The sequence below is a fragment of the Etheostoma cragini genome, chromosome 12 (assembly GCF_013103735.1).
Source record: "Etheostoma cragini isolate CJK2018 chromosome 12, CSU_Ecrag_1.0, whole genome shotgun sequence".
NCBI classification, from domain to species: domain Eukaryota; kingdom Metazoa; phylum Chordata; class Actinopteri; order Perciformes; family Percidae; genus Etheostoma; species Etheostoma cragini.
Genome location: NC_048418.1, coordinates 11,324,923 through 11,345,668, shown reverse-complemented (window position 1 = coordinate 11,345,668; position 20,746 = coordinate 11,324,923). Strand labels below are relative to the sequence as shown.

The 20,746-nt window shown below is 38.1% G+C and overlaps 1 protein-coding gene across 1 annotated transcript; it reads left to right on the top strand.

The window, feature by feature from the left end:
* The first annotated feature begins 12,882 nt into the window (after positions 1-12,882).
* LOC117954735 (retinal homeobox protein Rx2-like) lies at positions 12,883-19,955 on the top strand. Its single transcript, XM_034888697.1, has 4 exons — positions 12,883-13,150; positions 13,693-14,180; positions 17,128-17,384; positions 17,827-19,955. Exons 2-4 carry the CDS (start codon positions 13,904-13,906, stop codon positions 18,262-18,264), a joined length of 972 nt encoding a protein of 323 aa, XP_034744588.1. The 5' UTR covers positions 12,883-13,150; positions 13,693-13,903; the 3' UTR covers positions 18,265-19,955.
* The last annotated feature ends 791 nt before the right edge of the window (positions 19,956-20,746 follow it).

Genomic DNA, 20,746 nt, shown 5'->3' with positions numbered 1-20,746 from the left:
AAGCTTCATCACAGATCAGTCCCAGTTTTATTAAGACATTCAAATAAAATATTTAAATACAAATAAAGACTGTAGTTTCAAAACATAAATTCATTATCCTGTGACAAAGGTTTTATGCGGGTATCAAACGTAATCTGTAATTGAACAATCATAATAGAATCAAAGTTTTTTTTAAACACTCATAGTCTAAAAATGTAGTCTGGGAGCTAATTAACATTGTTCCACATCATGGGTCCTATATATTTTACAGAAAACTGACAAAACACCCCGGGGAATGTGTATTTATTGTTACCCAGGGGTGATGTAATCATATTGTAATACCTTTGTCAAATAGTCATACATGTAGTGTAGTTTCTGCAAAGTCCATGCATTTGACTAATGTCATGATTTCAGCACATATAAAAGAAAGATTTACATCTTAGTTAGCACATGAAAGTTGCTCTAAGCAATGTCACGCGTGTTTTAGGCTGCAACATTTGTTGTCACATACAGCGAACATCTCCTCACTATCTGTGAGTTGCCTGTCCCCAGAACACACTGTAAAAAAGTGCGGTCTTTGTAGACAGCCCACAACAAGAAGTAACAAGAAGTAACTGAAGAACACAGATTTTGTGTAAAACACTTTGAATTGCCCTGTTGCTGAAATGTTCCATACAAATGAAGCTGCCTTGCCTCGCCTAACTTCACCCAAAATCAATCAGAGCACCTTTAATTTGAACAACAGCTGCAGTCTTCTGAGATTGTTTTAATACAATTTTCAGTCAGCAATCAAAACCAGTGGACAGGATATAACTTTGGATTGGCTAAAGTGCACGAATAACAAAGTACCATTCCCCTGCTTTGAAAGAGGTTAAGAGCAGAACTAGTTCACTGTACAAATACATCTTCTTAAGTAATTTTCACTGGCACTAATCATCACTTGCTTATAGGAAACGCTGCAAAGTGAAAATTACTTTTGACAAGTGAGACAAATAGGAAGTAAGAGGAACAAAATGATTCATAAAGTTGAAAATACAGCCACTGCGGAAGTTTTTCTTTTCCTGCAAATCTACTCTGTTAAAATTAATCCAATGGACACATCTCCTGAACCAGCCAGTATCATCATCTAACTTCCATGGGCCTGCAAAATAAAACACAACTGGCTCCATGCAGGACTACACTGCCACTCCATGTGAATCCAGTATTCTCTCTCTCCACATAGACTTGCATGGTGGTTGTCAAAAGTCTGCATCATATGCTATATCGGATGGAACTCTATATCTTTGAGGAGGGGGGACAGGACGACACAGATTTATTCAGGAACAATTTGGCAAAAAGCTATTTTGTACTTTTTTGGTAAAATGAACTATTATGAAGTCTCAGGTGTGTACGTGTAGGAGTCTGAAGTAACTCAACCAGCCAGAAATCTGATCAGGAATTGCCGTTTTAAAACAATTTGGCTTTAATCCGAAGGACAGGGGAATATTGCAAACAGATCTTCTGTAACAGTAACATATACAGTGTAACACATCAGTGTTTATAGTATAGATAGTCTGGGGTACTTTCAATATTAAAATGTTCAACAACAAGATATTATTTTTGATAATTACTTCTTGTGATGCTTCATTTTTTTTTATGGCCTTTCTGCTGAAATTTCAACTTTTTCTAATAATAAATGAAGACATGATATCAAAAGTGTATTTTATTTGGTCAATGAATAGAATGCAAATCCTGGACTAACTATCACATTTGCAGGTTTTTGCCCCTTCTTGTACAACTGCTCTTCTATTCTTCCAATTATTCAGATGATACATAAAGTTAGAAAATAGCTGGAAACCATGTAATCAGGAATCTAAAGTTCTAGATATCTTTCTTAGGAATCAGTGGAAATCAAAACCAATCTTGTGTCCATGTAACAGCATTTTATAAACAATAATTGCGTAATATTTGTATCCTTGCAGCAACGTGAACTTTAAAATCTGTTTGAGTAACTTGTCATAAATCTGTAGTTGCTATTTTTCCTACACTATTTAAAACTGTGGGCTATTATTGCATTGATAAATCTGTACTTGCTTTAATCTGTGTTTATTAGAACTAACTCCATTCTACTTAAGTCATTAGTACTGGCTAGTGTGGTGGACAGCAGTGGCCTACATCCTGAGGGTTTATCCTAATGTATCTTGTTGAGAAGGTAAAGACTCAAATGTCTGCAGTCTTCCGAACAGAGCTAGGCTCGTTAGCTGTTTTACTCTAGACAAAAGTTAATGAATTACGCTAATCATCTTGACACACAATAGCCAAGGTTTCATTTTGGCAATTTGGACAGCAAGCAGCTCTTTTTGGTAATTGTTGTTGCTGGTAATACGATTGCATTTTAGTGTTACACTTCTCCTTTCACTACCCCTTGGCTTCTCTTTCCCGTTTCTTTGTAAGACTGAATAACATCTATTTAAATTGAGCAATGGTGTTCCTTGTGAATATAAGTGTTGGATGACAAGTTGAGTTTCACTAGAGGAGGTGTTAAATAATTTAGGAGCAGACGAAAAGAAAACGAGTGCAAAGCCATTTCCAGGGAGGAGATGTTTATATTATGTCTTTGTAGCAAGACTGACTACAGTGCTAAAGAACATTGCTGACTAGTGGATCACAGGTAAACTGTGCTTTTTTTGTGGAGTATATTGTACATACAAAGGATCTTAAAAAACATCAAAATGCCTAAATGTTTTAGTGTTTGTCACCGGAAGCACTTTGCACAATATATAACACAGCTGTGTCATTTATGACAAAAGTAAGCATAATTATCGTAAGATTGTTTCATACTGAATTGTTGAATAGAGTGGAAAGCGCTGTAAAGAGAAAATATGACCTACATAGCCATTAAGCGGGGATTAGCAGGTGTGATTAGTACTTAAAGTAGGCTCCCACTTTATGTTTGTCTCAGAGACACAGACAAACAAAACAAAAAGCTTCACTTCAGATAAAAAGGTAATAAAATGGCATTTGAATACGGCATTTTTACTATAAATGTTTGCATTTGAATGTGGATGAAGTAAACCCAACAACACACAGTTCTATTGCAATGTGGAACATTGTGGTAACACACAAAGGTGGGGCGGCTGTGGCTCGGTGGTAGAGTGGTGGCCTGCCAATTGGAAGGTTGGTGGTTTGATCCCCGCCCCTGCAGTCATTGTCAAAGTGTCCTTGGGCAAAACACTGAACCCCGAGTTGCCCCCGGTGCTGCGCATCGGAGTGTAAATGTGTGTGAATGTTTATCTGATGAGCAGGTGGCACCTTGTACGGCAGCCCCGGCCACAGTGTATGAATGTGTGTGAATGGTGAATGTTTCCTGTAGATGTAAAAGCGCTTTGAGCAGTTGTTAAGACTGGAAAAGCGCTATATAAATACAGCACATTTACATTTGCACATTTAAAGAAACGGGTGGGTTTGCGTTTTGGACAGAAGCTGCCATTGCTGTTGTGTTGACAGTCATGTTAAGAAAACATTTTGTGTCCATTTCTTTCACCATTATATTAGAGGTTTCTAATTTCCCATCACATTTTATATCTGGACAGTAACATACTGTTTTCAGCAAGGACCCAAAATTGCTAATATGATATATGTACCAAATAGGAGAAAAAGGATTTGTCTTTTAAATTGCCATTTGCAGAAGGTTTAGCTTGCTGAAACAAATCAAAGATTAGTTTAGATAGGGTAGTTAAGATACACCTTTCAATATAATGCATTACCAACTACTTGCAACCTTAAAAAGCCCAGAGAGTTGAATCAACACATCTCTGGCACAATGCCAACAAAAGCTGACCACAAGTCTCACAAAAGTAGGTTCAATTACAAGGCTGATGCATGGGATTGTATAAGACTGTAGTGTACAGGTGAACCTGATGAACCTAATGAATGAACAGCGTAGGCTAAATGACTGCTGGTGACCTGGCTCTGTATGTTTAAATGTGTTTGTTAGGTTTATAATTAACTCTCAAATGACACATTACAAAGATTAGTCTTTGTTTTGGTTTCAAGTGGCTGTGAACTTGAACCTGAGTTTGACTTGACTGAGCAAAGTCTTTGACTTGTTTTGGACTAAATTTAAGCCATTACCATTAACTATTGATGTACTTGTTACAGTGGATGGATGGAAGTCAAGATGGAGTAGCAGTCAAATTTTTGGCAATCTTACATGCGACAAACACCCCTGAAGGGATATGTTTGCCACAAATTACCATAAACTGAGTATTCTCAGTGTTTATTAGTCAATTTAGTGGAAAGAAGAGCACTGGGATTGATAAAATAATAAATTAATTTTCCTTAAGCACAAATTCTATTAAACACAGGTAATGTACAATCAATTACAATAAATTGTGTGATAATGATACAATGGCTACAAATACCATTTGGAACAAACACAAAAGATCAAGTGGATTTTAGTTTATTGTGTGTGGGTGTGACTTAGACAGTTTAAAGTTACTTGCCTGTGTAGCTATGTCTGATCCATGTGTGACATCAACGGATGTGAGCAAGGCTTACAAGGTAGCTTTGGGTAGGGGTTTATTTCCTTGGGTCTCAAATTAGCCAGAAAAGCAGATTAGGCTCTGTGTGTAATAAATCATTAGGGCTGTTTTGTGAAATTTTGAACTGTTTTTTTAAAAGGTTAAAGTGTTTTCTGAAATGTTGATATGTTTTCTGGAATACTTTTGTGTTTTTACCTTCAGGGCCACAGTAAAGAAGCAACGGTTAAGCATATCCCTTAGCCAGTGTGCTTTAAAACAGTAATTATTTAATCACCTTACAATCTCAGGTAACACTTCAGTAAGTATTAAGTAAAAAGGCAAACTGTAATGAAATTAGGTTCTCATTGTCCAATTGAAAGTGTGGCAGCCTGATAAGACATGTCAGTTATTTCTTTAAATTCAGGTGGCACATGGTGTTCATAAATCATTTAAAAAATTAAGTGAAGATTATTCAGGCTGTTTTTTGAATCAAGCTAGTAATAGTAGTATTAAGTAGATGTAAGTAAAAAAAGAGTCTGCTTCTTTAATATTTTAAGAGTTTGACATCCCCTTTTTGATTTTTTCTAGAACTAAATTAAACAGACATGAACTTACTTGATTAAGCTATAAAGGATAACATACAAGTCCTGATTGTGTTTTATCTACATAAGAGACAGTATCTAGGTCTGTGGTTGAGTCACAGTTTCAGCTAAACTGAAGACCATCTTCATGTTAAGACAAAGCGGCAGTGTAAGGGAATGAGGTGAAGGAGTGCAGCCCTGGCCAAGACACCAAGTAACAGTGGGTCTGTGCCAAGCTGCAGCTCTTGAAGCTAATCTAATTAAAATGGGGTCAGGGCCTGAGCAGACCACCTTTAAAAGTAGACTCTGTTTAAAGTATCAATACACTTTACTGTAGTGCTTATGATGACATTACTGCAGGTACACTTACATACAGGTTAGACAGTTAAATCTGGATTGAGAAGAGAAATAGGTAGGTCTTTTCTGCTTTGGTTAAGATACCTTAAGGCCCTGACACAATAACCCGAAAATTGGCCATCGGACAGTCTGACGAGGTCGGTAACTCGAGTCTGTTACGTCTGTTCTGTACCGTCGTTTTTTCTTTTTTGCCATTACATTTTTTATTGAAGCATAAGTGCAATACACAGAAAAGTACACAACACATACGGAAATAGGCACATTGCACCTGCTCCACAAGCCCTCCCTGTGACCAAATGTTTTCACACCAAAACAAAGAGAAGAAATACAGGAAGTAGGGAGACACAAACAAAACACACAGAAAAAGACAGAAACAAACACACAAACAAACAAGACACATTGACAGGGAGACCAGCATGAGACGAAGAGGGCCAAACACACGCACAGATAGAAGCAAGAAGGCTATAGCACAAGTCTACATCATAGTTTTCAAAGATTCAGCAATGCTGAGCCAAGTGTCCAAAGTCTTTCCTGGCACTAAATTCATGCGAGCCGTGGTGAGCTCCACATTTATGACATCCGAAAAGGAAATGGTCCATGTATGAAGAGACAAGTCATGAGGTGGTTTTCAACTGGTCGCAAGCATTTTCTTGGCTGCTGTAAATAAAGCAAAAACAGCACGTTTTTTAGATTTAGAGTGCTGGAGGGCTGACAGATTATTCAGGATCCAAATATTGAATGTAACAGGTACTGTATTATTAATCAGGGCAGATGTTTTGGATGAAATATTGTTCCAGGAGAGCAATCCCAGATCACATGAAAACATGTACCTTGAGCATTTAGTGGGCAGAAAGTGCATGGTCCAGCCATCCATCTTCATCCGCTTATTCTGTATCGGGTCGCGGGGGCAGCAGCTCCAACAGGGGACCCTTAACTTCCCTTTCCTGAGCCACATCAACCAGCTCTGACTGGGGGATCCCGAGGCGTTCCCAGGCCAGGTTGGAGATATAATCTCTCCACCTAGTCCTGGGTCTTCCCTAAGGCCTCCTCCCAGCTGGCGTGCCTGGAACACCTCCCTAGGGAGGCGCCCAGGTGTATCCTTACCAGATGCCCGAACAACCTCAACTGGTTCCTTTCGACGCGAAGGAGCAGTGGCTCTACTATGAGCGCTCTGCGGATGACTGAGCTTCTCACCCTATCTCTAAGGGAGACGCCTACCCCCCACCTGAGGAAACCCGTTTCGGTCGCTTGTACCCTCGATCTCGTTCTTTCGGTTATGACCCAGCCTTCATGACCAGGTGAGGGTAGGAACGAAAATTTGCCTGGTAGATTGAGAATATTGCCCTCTGGCTCAGCATGGTGCAAGTGTTAATTATTTTCATGTGATGCATTTTCATAGGGGTAAAATATGTCCTATGAATGAAATTGTAGTAAATCTGCTGATGGTCTGGATTGGACGATACTTCTGAAATGTCAAAATCAATACTCAGTCCTAGGCAATTGTGTACCTAGATCCTCTCAATAGGAAGGCCAAGTTAATACCTTCTGGATGGGAGGGATGGGCAGAGCCCTCTGTACTGGTATGTCTTGAGTTCTGATCTTAATTGAAGGTAAAAGAAAAAAGAGGAACATGGTGGATTGAATGCGTTCTGTAAGTGACAAAAAGGTAACAAGCCAACCTCGCTAAAAATGTCTTTTAGACAATAAACCCCCCTCTGTTCCCACTGTGGGGCTGATAGGCCACCCACCAATCAGGACAGGCTGTACAGTGGATGAGGACAGGTACAGTATACAGCTTTCTTAACCAAAACAGTGCAATGTAAGTATGTGATTAGGTTAATAAGATAAGGTGAATTGAGAATTGAGATCATTGAATGATCTCATGGACTCTAATCAGGCATTCCTGGTGGGAATTGTTTTCCCCTGCTAACAACGTTACTGCAATATGGTAATGCTAAGACACCAAAGCTGTACTTAAAGCCACCTGCTTCTTTATCTGCCTTTTAATTTTTTAATACTCTGACATTATGCACATTGTTTGGGCTAAGGCATCTTGGACAGAGCACATATAGATACTGTATGGGACACATTCAAATGTACAATTAAGGGATCATCAAGATAAAAATAACTATTCACATTTGAATTTATCTTGCACCGATTGATATTTAATATAACATTTTACTAATGAATGGTATTTTGTAATTTTTAGTGCATTTTTGTTCCTATTTCTTATCCAAATACACTGTTTATAGTGACTACACCGCACAGTTGGCTTACAAATTTCTGCTATTGATTGTCTAATATATGCTGTAGTGTGTGTGTTCTGCAGGACTTAGCGTGACAGGGCCTTTGCTAAAAGAAAAGCTGAGAGGGCCAATCTAAGAGTGGCACTGAGAGATAAACATTGGCTTCCAGATGTAAGGAGCCAACTAATCACTACAATCTATCTACATGTCTATTCTACCTCAAATCTACATCAGTTTGTTTGTACCAACATGATTCATCTCATCCCAACATGCTGCAATAACAGTAATGATCGGAGGTAACAGTACTTCTACCTAAAGACAAAATTCCTGTGCTCCTTCCATTATTGTATGAGATATTTTGTTTTTGTAAAAAGGTGTTTTTCATGGGCAACATTTGGCAGGATACTCACTTAACTTTAAGGTTGGAACTGATTCACTTAGTAAGAGTATGATTATTTGTGAAATATGCATCTGCCAAAATATTACACCCAGTCTTTGAAGTACCCTGAGGTGATCTTTTTGTGACATTTAATCAATAGCTTAATACTTAAACAGTAAAAGAGGGCTTAAGATTTTAAAAGAGGGAAGCATAAATCAAGTCAAGGAGGGTCCGAATCTGGATGACTGGAGGTAGGTTCCTTTGACTGTTTTTACAGACAGAAAGATTATAACATAATGTATCTAAATGATATAAATATGTATTTCCCCTCAACTAACGTTATTTGTATCAGTTAAAATAGTTAATAAGTAGCAAGTACATGGCTAGTAATAGGACTAAAAATAGGCAAATCCAGGAACTTGTGAGTGCAACCCAAATGCAGAGATGACTGGCAAGGTACAGAGTTGGATTCCAGTAAACAGAAGGTGTCCACAAAAGCAGGTTAGGTCATCCCCCAAAAAATGATGAAACAAAGATGAACTGGAACCGAGGGAACAAACAGAAAACAGGCAGGGTAACACACAGCACGGTGACGCAGGAAGATACAACCAAACAATGATCCAACACAAGGCAAAGGGAGGACAAGGCTAAATACAAGAGGCAACAAGCAAACAAGGGACAGGTGAAACAGCAGGTGAAACACATCAGGGCGGGGAAGAACAATCAAACAGGGGGAAAACATGAGAGAGGAAGTTAATCAGACAAGACTAGGGAGTAAAACCACACTTCAAAATAAAACAGGAAACAGAACAAACAGACACTCACAGGAAAACAAAAAACAGGAAGTACAATAAGACAAGACAAGAGAACTAGACAAGACAAGGGAGGAAACACGGACTTCAACTAAAAACAGGAAACAGAACAAATACATAACAAGAAACAACAACACAACGTCAAAAACAAGAGAAACCTTCGCCTTTCTGAGAATATAGTTCCCAGTTAGTATGCGTCTAGAATATGGCTGTGTCTCATGTGACCTTGTTATTTGTACCCATTGTGACTATACAAATCACAACATGTAAATAGAAACATTTTGGCGGTATTTTTTCACTTATTGGGAGCAGAAGCTAGTTGGAACCAGTTACCTGCAGGATCTTTGCTAGGCTAAGCTAATGCTGGGGGCGTCAGACAGAGTTACATCACGCACGGAGATGATAAGGGTATGTATTGACTTGTCTAACTCTGGGGGAAATAGTGAATAAGCTAATGTCCCAATTAGTGTTCCTTTAAACCAGTTCTGGCAGTGAATAAAAGGTTAGAAGTCATTTAAAAATAAGTATTTATAAATATATACATATAAATATATTTTACTAACGGGCTAACACAAAATTATCCCGAACAAGCATGTCTACAACTATACAAGACATGACAGCGTCAGCGTTTACTTTACTTTAGGCTCAAACTGATCACATGACCATGTCTCTCAGCTTTTTACCCTCCCTTTCCAACATCTTCCTCTCATCCCTCGGCTACTCACCATCCCCCTTTTCCCCTGTAAGCTGACACAGCGCCTTGAAACATTAGCCGCTTTCTTGCTAATAGGATCTCAAGGGCTTAAATTGTCATCTGATAAAACTAAAGAGCTTGATAGCTATGCTGCACCCTCTTAACCAATTTGTGCTCAATTAGGATAAAAGGGAAACAAGCAAATGGGAACAGCTTTAATTTATTAATGTGATAAAATGATTAGCAATTTTCCTCGCCTACGATTGGGTGGTATTAGGAGCATCTTTCAAGACTGATATCAATGTTAGCCATTAATGAAGTGGACCAAGCAGTAAAGGAGATCAGACAGGTTTGAATTAGATCCAAGAATGTTATGTAGTTACAATTATCTGTCGCATGTAGCACGTACAAATGTCCCAATATAAATGTGAGAGCAGACAGGCGTAATTAATAACTAATTTGTCAAGGCTCACGCATGCATTTTACATCACGGCGTGCTAACACTTTGGAAATTAAACTGAGCAATCATTTCTTTTTTTTGCACAACCAGAAAGGAAAGGGTCCAAATACAAATAGACAAGTCATGACAGCATGTTTTTGAGTTTTAGAGAGCTGGAGGAATGACAGATCAGTCAGAATCAAAACGTTGACAGTAACAAGTACAGTATCATTAATCAAGGCAGATATTTTGGATGCAATATTGTTCCAGAACTGACCAACAGGAGAGCAATCCCAGATCATGTGAAGATGTGCATCTTAAGCTTTTAGTGGGCAGTACGTGCATAAAGGACTGTTAATTACCTTCACAGGGGTGAGATATGTCCTATGAATGAAATTGTAGTGAATCTGCTGATGGTCTGGATTAGCAGAGCTGACAAAATTAATCCTGGGTAAAACCCATATTTTAACCACAGAGATACGGGCATGAAAAGACATGGCGAGACCCAACCATTCTCCCATATCTTTCAAAACATGGTTTAGAGCACCAGAATAGTTATGCTTAACAATCTGGTTTAAGCAAGGAAAAGCCTCAATGCCTAAACATTTAAACGCTTAACAATCGGGATGTTAGCAGTGATGATTGAATGCGCAGGATCATTTAAATGAAGCAGTACAGACTTTGACCAGTTATTTTTAAAGCCTGATAAGCTTCCATACTCCTCGTATAATAATAGAAGGTGAGGAATGGACTGAAAGGGGTTTTCTAAAAAAAAACATTTCATTGCGTTGAGAGAGAGACGTGACATTGGGGTCTTACTGTCCTCTACCACATCAACAATGTGAAGAAAGCGTCTAACATCTGCTGCCAGTCTTGTTTTCAAAAATCCTGTTTGGTCAGAATTCACTAATTTTGACATATGGGACTCCAAACAACAGGCTTAGAGCTTTGAGATTTGTAAATTAGAGTTAAGCAGACTTGGAGGATGGTAGATAGAGCACTCTGTAGGATCCTTCTCCATTTTTAAGAGTAAGGAGATCAAGGCTGTTTTTAATAGTGAGAATATCTGCAAAATTGGTCACACGACCTTATTCTCATGGCAAGTAGATGACTAGGTCTAGCACCCTGACAGTGATATTTCTGTTTTGTTCTATGGATTTGAAATTCAGATTTCTGTTTCAGAATGTTGTTTATTTCTTTCTTGACTAGTGATTGTTTATTTGGTCAGTAAAATAAATTTGCAACAATGAGTCTAACCTTGTGAACTCAGCTTCAAGGGTTTGTAGTTGAAGTGATCTAGCTTTGCGCGCATTAGAGAAGAATAGTATGGTATTGCTCTTAATAAAAACTTTTATCACATCCCACAATATCCTGGGGTCTTCTACAGAGCCAACATTAATGTCTGCAAATACCTGGAATTCTGCTACAAACTGAGTGATGTAGGATTTATTTTTCAGTAAAGAAGTAGTAAAGTGGTCTAGCAATCTGGACATCTGCTAATTTCAGGAGCCATTTAGCCATATTTTATATATAGATATATATATATATATATATATATATATATATATATATATATATATATATATATATATATATATATATATATATATATATATATATATATATCAGTGGAAACTTTGTGTGTTAATCACAAAGGTCTTACCATCAAAACTATACAATGTGTCTGAATTTAGGCAAATAACCCCAAAGGGTTGGGGTGTTAGATCGATAATAACATAATAAAATGTGGCTTGGTTGATGCTTCAGACTGAATGTAATGCAAAATCACCTACATTTGCATTCCTATACATTTGTTTTCCAAGATTAAATACACACAACACACTGTCGGAAAATTGATTTTGGCACAAATTTACATGTTGGATTTTTTTGCCTGGCATGAAAAAATATCCTAAACATATCTTCAGATGGAAAGAGGGAGGTCAAAGGAAATCAAGTGTAGTATAAGTGTTTTAAGGATAGAATTTATCTGTGTAACACATACTGTTGTTGTCAATGCTTTGGTTGTGCCAGCTGGCAGCGGAAAAACATGCAGGCTGCAGGATAGAGGGCCTCTGATGCCTCCAACCCAAATCTACTGTGAACGATCAGCGGCTGAGCAACAAGCTTATTCGTCAAGCAGGCCATGTTATTTTATGTATACATTTGACACATGTAAACAACATGGTTGTGTACCACACACTCAACTGAAAAAAGTGAAAAGGGGTGATAAGGACTGGGTTCAACATTAGTCTTGTCAACTAATTGCTAGTTTGAATTTATTAGGTTTAATAGAAGATAGAACCCAATTACTTTGCTTCTTTAGACTTGTGATTTAAATTAATAGTTTTTTTTGCTTCTTGTAGGTACCCCTGGTGTGGACTTGAAAAATAATCCATCTGACATCATTATTATTTATACAGTGCAAATTATTAGTTGCGTACTATTAATACTAACTCTTTCTATTTAGACAAAATAGGTAACCATTATGAAGGTTCTTTTTTACAAAATAATATCTATATGCTATGATATGGATAAGTGATTCAGTTCTTTGTTTTACTTCTATTCCATTAGTAAAGCAATGCCACTCATGAAAAGTTAAGTGCCTACTTGAATGAAACTATTCTTTGAATACAGTGTGTAGCCATTCAACTTAAAAGTCCATCTCCGTGTCTTTTCTCCCTTACATTGTCTATAATGAAGGGATTAGCGAAAACTCTCGGTACAAGCTATTATCTTTCAGACAATAGATTTTTTGAAAGAAAGTTTTGTTGAGGCTTCATTAGCAATGGCCTCCCTCTGTGGTCTGAATGCAGGACACATTTGGAGCAATTACTTGACCAGAAAACAACTGTCAGTCATTCTTAAAGGGGAAGGATTCCAATTAATAAACCTCTTAAACCCTTTGGTTTACTACCATTCCCCCGCAAGCTTTGGTGGCTTGTGTGGTTAAGGAGTTTTGTCAGGAGAGAAAGAGATTACATGTGCTTGTTGCACAGGACTCAAACGGTAGGTCCTTGCTCACTTGTGTGCAGGGGATTTCAAGGACTTAACTAGGAGTAACAAGTTTCTACAGTAGATATAGTCAGTGTTATTCATCTACTTATGGACTACAGAGAGACACTATGTAGTAATAGGAATCTGTGATAGGAATCTGAAAGAAGGTAAGATAACTTTACGTACTTCTTCACTGTGCAATTGTGTCAGTTCTGTTTATTGATGCATGAGTTCCCAAAATGCTCATTTGTATGAGAAGAAAGAGATGAAAATATTATTATACATAAATAAGTGCAGCTTGTTTTCAAATGTCATGGGACAGATCTATGTAACAATGTTTCAAATTCAAAAAGTTTGAAATTTACAAGTAAAAACTGATTGGAATCAGATCTAACAGAGAATTTTTGTACTTTTTCCAGACACTACAAACTAAACACATCCTCCAGGATTCACTTTTGAATTCTTTATGTTTTTGCATGCAGTCAACAATACATGACTGTTTATCCATCAAACACAGCACAACTTGGTAAAGCTTCTTGTGGTAGATAAGGATATTTAGACTCACTATTTAAAGTATTTTATCATAATAATGTAAACAAGGGAGCCTGCTGTATAATGCTGATATTACAATGACATTTCTAATATCCACTTCAATTATTTGCACAGCTTTACAGTCTTTGTTATGTCTTGTTTCTTTACTCTCATTTAGATGTGACTTTGTTCTGCTTTAACGTAAACTATACATTGAGCCTCACTGAAGTGATCCTGAAGGATACGGCCCTCACACTTCACATAAATCTCCTGCATTGCACGTGAACCTGAATAACAGCTCTGTACAACAACTGGTCTGCCTTGTCTTACTTGGTAGCATTTCACTTTTTTTCTGACAAAGAAGAGAGAAAGTGTCTCAAAAGGCTCGTATGCATTTGTCAATGGATACCCTGGGAATGGTGGACGATAGTTGTCTTGACAACTATGACATGGCAAAAGCTGCCGGGTCGAGCTGTGGAGGCAGGGTCCACAGTATTGATGTCATACTGGGATTCACTAAAGACCAGGACCCTTTACTCCATTCGATAGGCGAGGATGACAGGCAGCAAGCCAACGAAGAAACCCCACAACACCCTGAGAAGCAGTCGGACCCCTATGGGCACCTTCCAGAATTGGGTGATAGTTCCCAACATTCTTCCTACCATGGTGAGTCTCTTCAGAAAGGAAACAATGCCACATAGACTATAATACATTTCTTTGGGGTGAAAATGGGGATTTTTACTCCAACTGTACAACACGTGGAAGTAGAGCTGTCCTGTTTTTCAAAGCTTTCCATGTCCGGTTTAAAATCCAATACTCCCTCACAGTTTTCCCAATGTACTAGACCATTGCCCTTCCATTAAGAAGTTTAATGCCAACTTTCAGCAACCACTCTCATGCGTTATTTGGATGTCTTGGAAGTATGAATGTATGCAAACATACCTCGTACTTAAGCCCCCAATTTTCAAAATTAACATTAATTGCAGGTGTGTGAGTGGAAAAGGGGATAGTACCATATTTAAGTGCATCTTTATTTAATTTTGCTCATGAGTGTGTCCGCTTAGCTGCTGATTCTTGATTTTCCTCTTAAATGTAACCTTTGCTTTAAAGTTTGAGTGAACCCGACCAAAATATCAGACACTGTCAGAGTCTGCTTGCTCTAAAATTTTACTTGTCCATATGAAGTGAAATCTGAGTAATTTCATTATGGCTTCACCTTTACTATACATAAAAAAACAAATGAATGTCTTTTGAATCGTTTACACACATTTTCTATGTAACAGGACTTTCTTGTCTTTTGACTTGACCCATGCAGCCACAAAAATGAAAACTGGGTACATTACTTTAGGTGTTTTAGTGCCAGGGCCTTCGTATTTTGCATGCTATCTTAATGAATCATATTTAGGCATTTTTCATACTTGTGGATGTTAAGCAAATTTGAAATACTGCTGGTCTACACAGCAGGCTTTTCATACTGGTTTGTCTGGCTGGAAAAAAAAGTGTAAGAAGCTAGTAAAATTAGCCTGTTGACAGCCATCAATACCTACTGTGAAGTAAATTAAACTTCTTTTTTTAAGATAATTTTTTTAGGCTTTTCTGCCTTTAATGGACAGGACAGCTAGATGAGAGAGAGGGGAAAGACTTGCAGGAAATTGTCACAGGTCAGACTCAAACCCTGGACCTCTGCATCAAGGCATAAACCTCTAAATTATATGCGCGACAGCTCTACCCACTGAACCAACCCGGCTACACTAAATGAATCCGTAATGTTGTTTGGTACATACTTCAGTTCTCACAACCTGCAGTATGCAGTTATCTAATGCAATATTCTTTTAAATAATTCAGTATTTTGAAAAATCACGTAACAGACCTGGCAAAAAGCTAAAAACAAAACTGTTGCTGCTTAAGAGCTAAAAATATGAATAGCATACTGACATAGCTAGAAGGTATGTGTACATCCAGTAGCCACAACATACTAAAGCCAATGGGTGAGCTACAACAGAGAAGGTCTGACCAATGGAGGAGTGCGAACGAATGGACACAGATTACAGTAGGGAAATTGGTGATTTCCGTTTCTTTGACAATGTTGATACTTTTTTTTTAAATATTTTTTAAAACCCTAAAATCTATCTGCGAGATTGGCACTTCAGTTTAGATATTAAAATATCTTTTTTTTGTTTTTTAAATGTTTTTTTTAAATTGATTGCTCCATGTCAGATATGGCAGACTACAGAAGTGCTTAATGTCTGTACGGATATTATTGTGTGCCAAAGCCACCTTGAAACTTTGTGGCAAAAAAGTTACATCTAGATTTAATCTAGAGTTCACCATATTACGGTCAATAATAATACAATTTAAATGGGATGGTTAAAATATGGAAAAACATAATGGTGGTAACCATAATCCCACTCATTCCCAAATCATGGTATACACCAACAATCACATTTTAAAGATTTCACTAACTACCTTGAAAGTAAAGCTTTTGTTGCCTGGCATCTTTATTTCAACCCGTGATCTGTTGACCACATTGCCTTAAAACGATTTGGTATGATTAGCAAGCTTTGGTGCATCACACAAACATGGCTCACTTGCTCTACATCCATTTAGACTATGACTGTTTTACTTGGCATGTGCTGATTAGATTCTCAGATTGTTAGATTAGAGGAGGCGGGGACTCGCTGGTGGCATCTGTTCCTATGGGATTACTGCAAGAGCTGACTTCAGTGAAAGATGTGATGTCATTTGGACTTGCCAAACCCCTGGTGTTTAAGCCCTCAACTCAATAAAGGGCATCAGTCATTAAGCTGTTTTATCATGAAGTAGAAGGGTTACGATTTCACTTTTTGAGGCTTAAGTTAAAATGTTACTTGTACTTATCATGATCAAAATTCACACATTTCAGGGTATTTTCTTCTGGAGACATCTTTGATGTTATAAAAAGAGAGACTGGTAGAATGCGAGCTATGTTCATGCAACAAAGTTTGAATGGCCAGGTATTGCTAACCCTGGTTACTACATTTCTGGTTGAAACAGACTTGGTGAGAAGTAATGTGGGAAGTGACTTTGGAAAGTCAAACACATACATATTACTTTGCCTTGGTTTTTTATTATAAAAAACACTTCACGTGCATCGCTGTTCTGAGAAATGCTTTACTTATTATCTTGAGGTATTAAAACTAACCTATAAATAAATAATGCAACAAGTTATCTTTGGAAACCCAAAAGAAGCTTTGATGTGTAAACTCCCAAAGATTCACTCGAATGGCATGTTATTAGTCAACTTTGAAGTTATAGTGCATGTAACTGATCGTCCCTAAAATGGTGGACTTCTTGCCTAAGAGGTTTGCTTTTGTGGGTTTAAATGTACAGCAGACCTACCCCTCCGTTATTGCTCTTTTAACTCCAACTTACATCCTTGGCTTTAATAACATTTGGCCAAATTAGATATTTCAAAATGGTCCATTGCCAAACTAAGGACTGTTTGCTGCATGATACCAGCTACACACAGTTGGTTGTTGCAACTTTTTCAGTAAATCCTTTCTGAAATGTGTTAAATTGATCATTTTACTGCATCTTACAATTCTCACTGTAAGTTTCCTGTCCTTCATTTTAGAATCTGACCTTTTCTCTGGTGACAAGTGTGATGAAGAAATGAGTAACCTGCAGAAGGAAATGGACGTGGCTGAGGGGTCTCCAGAGGCCATTACAGAGGAAGAGCACACTAAAAAGAAACACAGAAGAAATCGTACCACTTTCACCACCTATCAGCTTCATGAGCTAGAACGAGCCTTCGAGAAGTCCCACTACCCGGACGTCTATAGCCGTGAGGAGTTGGCAATGAAGGTTAACTTGCCTGAAGTTCGAGTTCAGGTGAGGACCATGTGATGGCCTAATGGTAAACTATGGTGTTGGTATACAGACATGGTAATGGTATTGGTTACACGGCCTGCACTCTACTGAGCAGATAACTGCAGCATTAACATCAATTTATGGCTAATGAGGCCTAAATGGCTGAATCATTAATAATTAAATAAACTACAATTAATTCATCACTTACTTATCAAATTTCTCAATTCTTCATTTTTCACCCAGCAGCAGAAACTGTTAATCCACAAATATGTTGACAAATAAAGTTTAACATTTACCATTTATCTTAAAAACACTGTTTCAACCTTCCAATCTGTTTTACTAGGTTTATCTAAATATTTGTGGCCAATTTGTGCCAAAATTAATTTTTCTGATCAAAATCTTTTGCTATTATGTCTCAGTGCCTCGCTGCACCATCTCAACTTATTTCATTTTCTTTGTCCAGGTGTGGTTCCAGAACCGAAGGGCCAAGTGGAGACGACAAGAAAAGATGGACACTAGCACCATGAAGCTCCATGATTCCCCCATGCTATCTTACAATCGTCCTCCAATGCCACCTAGCGTGGGGCCAGTGGGCAACCCGATGCCATTAGATCCCTGGCTGACCTCGCCCATCTCCAGTGCCACAGCCATGCATACCATCCCAGGGTTTATGGGTTCACCACAGGGCCTGCAGCCTGCCTATCCAAGCCACAGCTTCCTCAACACCCCACCTGGCATGGTCCAAGGTATGCAGCCAATGGGCCCTCCTCCCTACCAGTGCCCACTCAGCTTCAACGATAAATACCCGATGGAGGAAGACAGAAGTTCAAGCATCGCAGCACTTAGAATGAAGGCCAAAGAGCACATTCAGTCAATGGATAAAACCTGGCAGCACATGTGATGTGGCACTGTAGAAGGACTTTTGAGCTGCTCCCGTGAATGTTTACAAACTGCTTTTCAATGATTTGTTTCATGTACTCATGGCAAGAACACATGACACCAAATGAGGCAGACATTTTTTTCACTGACGCTAATATGCAACTCTGAAAATAAACTTCTTGTGATGAAAAAAATGATACCAATCTCTGGGGGGTGATTTATTTTGGTTTAGCTCAAAAGGTTTGGAATAGACTGTTGTTTAGAGAAAATCCTCAACATAACTTTGGTAAATTTCTGAGAAATTGTGAAGACCGTGCTCACAAACTGTAATACATGAGAGGCTAAGTAGAGCCATGTGGTCGGTAGTTTGGACATTTGTGGTCTTGGTTGTATGTTTTTCCTGCTACCCTAAAGTCATAATGTCTTTATGAGGTTTAACAAACATTGAGCTGTCCTTTGGGCATTTGCTGGTATCTAGATTTTTAAAACTAGACAATTTTTGTATAAATTTTACAAATTTGTTTAAGGAGGTTTTTCTCCTTGTGTGTTTCTGTGGTTTTTTTCTTGGTATTTGATCATACTGTCAAGCATTTTCTAGTATATTTCAGGTCCTTTGTAAGTGGGAACACATGTGTATTTTAAAGCAACTTCTCCCACTTAAATTTAAGTTTGATTAGATTTAAAAGTGATAAGTGTGTGTCTTATTTTAATCATTAAACCGGCCTTTTGGACAGCATTGAGCCCTGATGGCAGAGGTAATCGGAAGTCACAGAGGGTAATCTGGCTCAGAAGCTAATTTAAACAGACAAGCATACCTCTTAACACCTAATTACTGCTTTTAAAGCGATTAACCCCGGATTCTCAGCCATAGACAGAATACCCTGGGATGCCCCTGAAATACCATTTCAAGACCTGATTAACTTTACCACTCTCCTCAAACTTGACCATTTATATCATTTCAAAATTACAGATAAGGCACAACATATCAGTGTTTTTTATTTTTCATTAAGCCCTGTCTTAATCTTAACCCTATTGGTAAAGATTGCTCTTCATGGCGTTTTTGACGAAATATTCACTAAAGACAGGTGTGATTAGAGTGAGAAAGTGGCAGCCTCTTACCCTCAGAAGAAGCAGTTTGATGTAACTGTTGGACAATAACTAAAAGGAAATTATGTTACACTGACCACTGCCATGATAAAATTGCTTGTGTGTTTTATACTGTACTTTATTTGGTATGTGTGTGCAAAAGGCCACTGGGTTAGCAGCGTACATTTTCCTAAAATGATGTTCTCTCTGGTTCTTGAAAGACAACGCAAAAATAATGTGATCTTAAGTTGATGTTGTCAATACCTACCTAAAGTGATACTGTGGCAATGCTTTGAGGGAAATGGACACCAAAATGAAGTGTCACTAAAACATTATCTGTGTTTCATGGCCTTTAGAAATGACAGTATACACACTGTCAGTTTTATAGGTTGTTTATATTGTAATCCCTGTTAACAGTGGACCAAAAAGCCAAAGAAATAAAAAGGAATATTTTTGTATTACTAGACGACTCATTTATACATGTATTAGGGAAGTTGATTCATTTTTCATCAGTTTTCAAAATGAGTGTAACTAATTTCTGGTCCTTTCAATTTTTTAGAATGTGACTTTCATTTTCCATGTGCAAAACACTGAATAAACTTACAGTAGCACCACTGTAGAAGCGCTTTGATTGTGGATTTTGTTTTTCTTTCTACACATGCATTAGTGAGTCACCAACATGACTTAGTGCCATTAATGAGTGCTGGTGTACAATAGACCATGTAAGCTGTGACAGAGCAAGTTGGCCTGATGGAGGCCTGTGGAGCTTTGCCAGGCCGTTAGGCAGATGAAGCTCCACTCCATCAGGCCCAACAAGGGGTGTCAGGAGGCCCCGCCTGGCAGAGGCCACAAGGGCTCAAGTTCTAATTGCCCTCCAGTAGTCTGTTTGGTTTAGGGGCTCCAATTTATTTTTGGATGGAGGATTGTAAGGGAGGTCTATTTTGCATCCAAGAACTTTGCAACAATATCAGTAGTCACAACTTAAACTCAATTCCCACATTTTTGTTACAGAACAGATTGCTTTACAGCTTCTATCTTTAGTAAAATAGATTTAGAGGTTGGAGTATAGAATTGTGATATACTGAAATAGAGGTGTCTATTAGATTTCAAAGGAAAAATGGTGTGCAAAGATTCCGTAAGGGGAAGAGGTCAAAATGAAAAACTATTCCTCTTGCAGGGTTAGGTTTATTTGATTTGATAACGTCTGCATCAGAGCATGGATAGCACTATCAGGGAGGCAGGAGGGACAATAAGAGAAACTGTCGGGAAAGCAGTAACTTTAGAAAATAGAAACATGTTTTCAAGTCTTAGTAAGTAGGGAAACTTGCTTCCTGTCCTTACATATCCATTGTGTAAGACTTGTCAGCAAGATAAGATTATAATAAAAATTAAATGATAAATACCAAATAATATGGAGG

Bases quoted from the DNA above. Each gene is read 5' to 3' on its own strand.
- LOC117954735 (XM_034888697.1), top strand. From the start codon at position 13,904: ATGCATTTGTCAATGGATACCCTGGGAATGGTGGACGATAGTTGTCTT. The intron at 14,181-17,127 runs GTGAGTCTCTTC...CCTTCATTTTAG, and splicing joins CCAACATTCTTCCTACCATG to AATCTGACCTTTTCTCTGGT. The intron at 17,385-17,826 runs GTGAGGACCATG...TTCTTTGTCCAG, and splicing joins TGCCTGAAGTTCGAGTTCAG to GTGTGGTTCCAGAACCGAAG.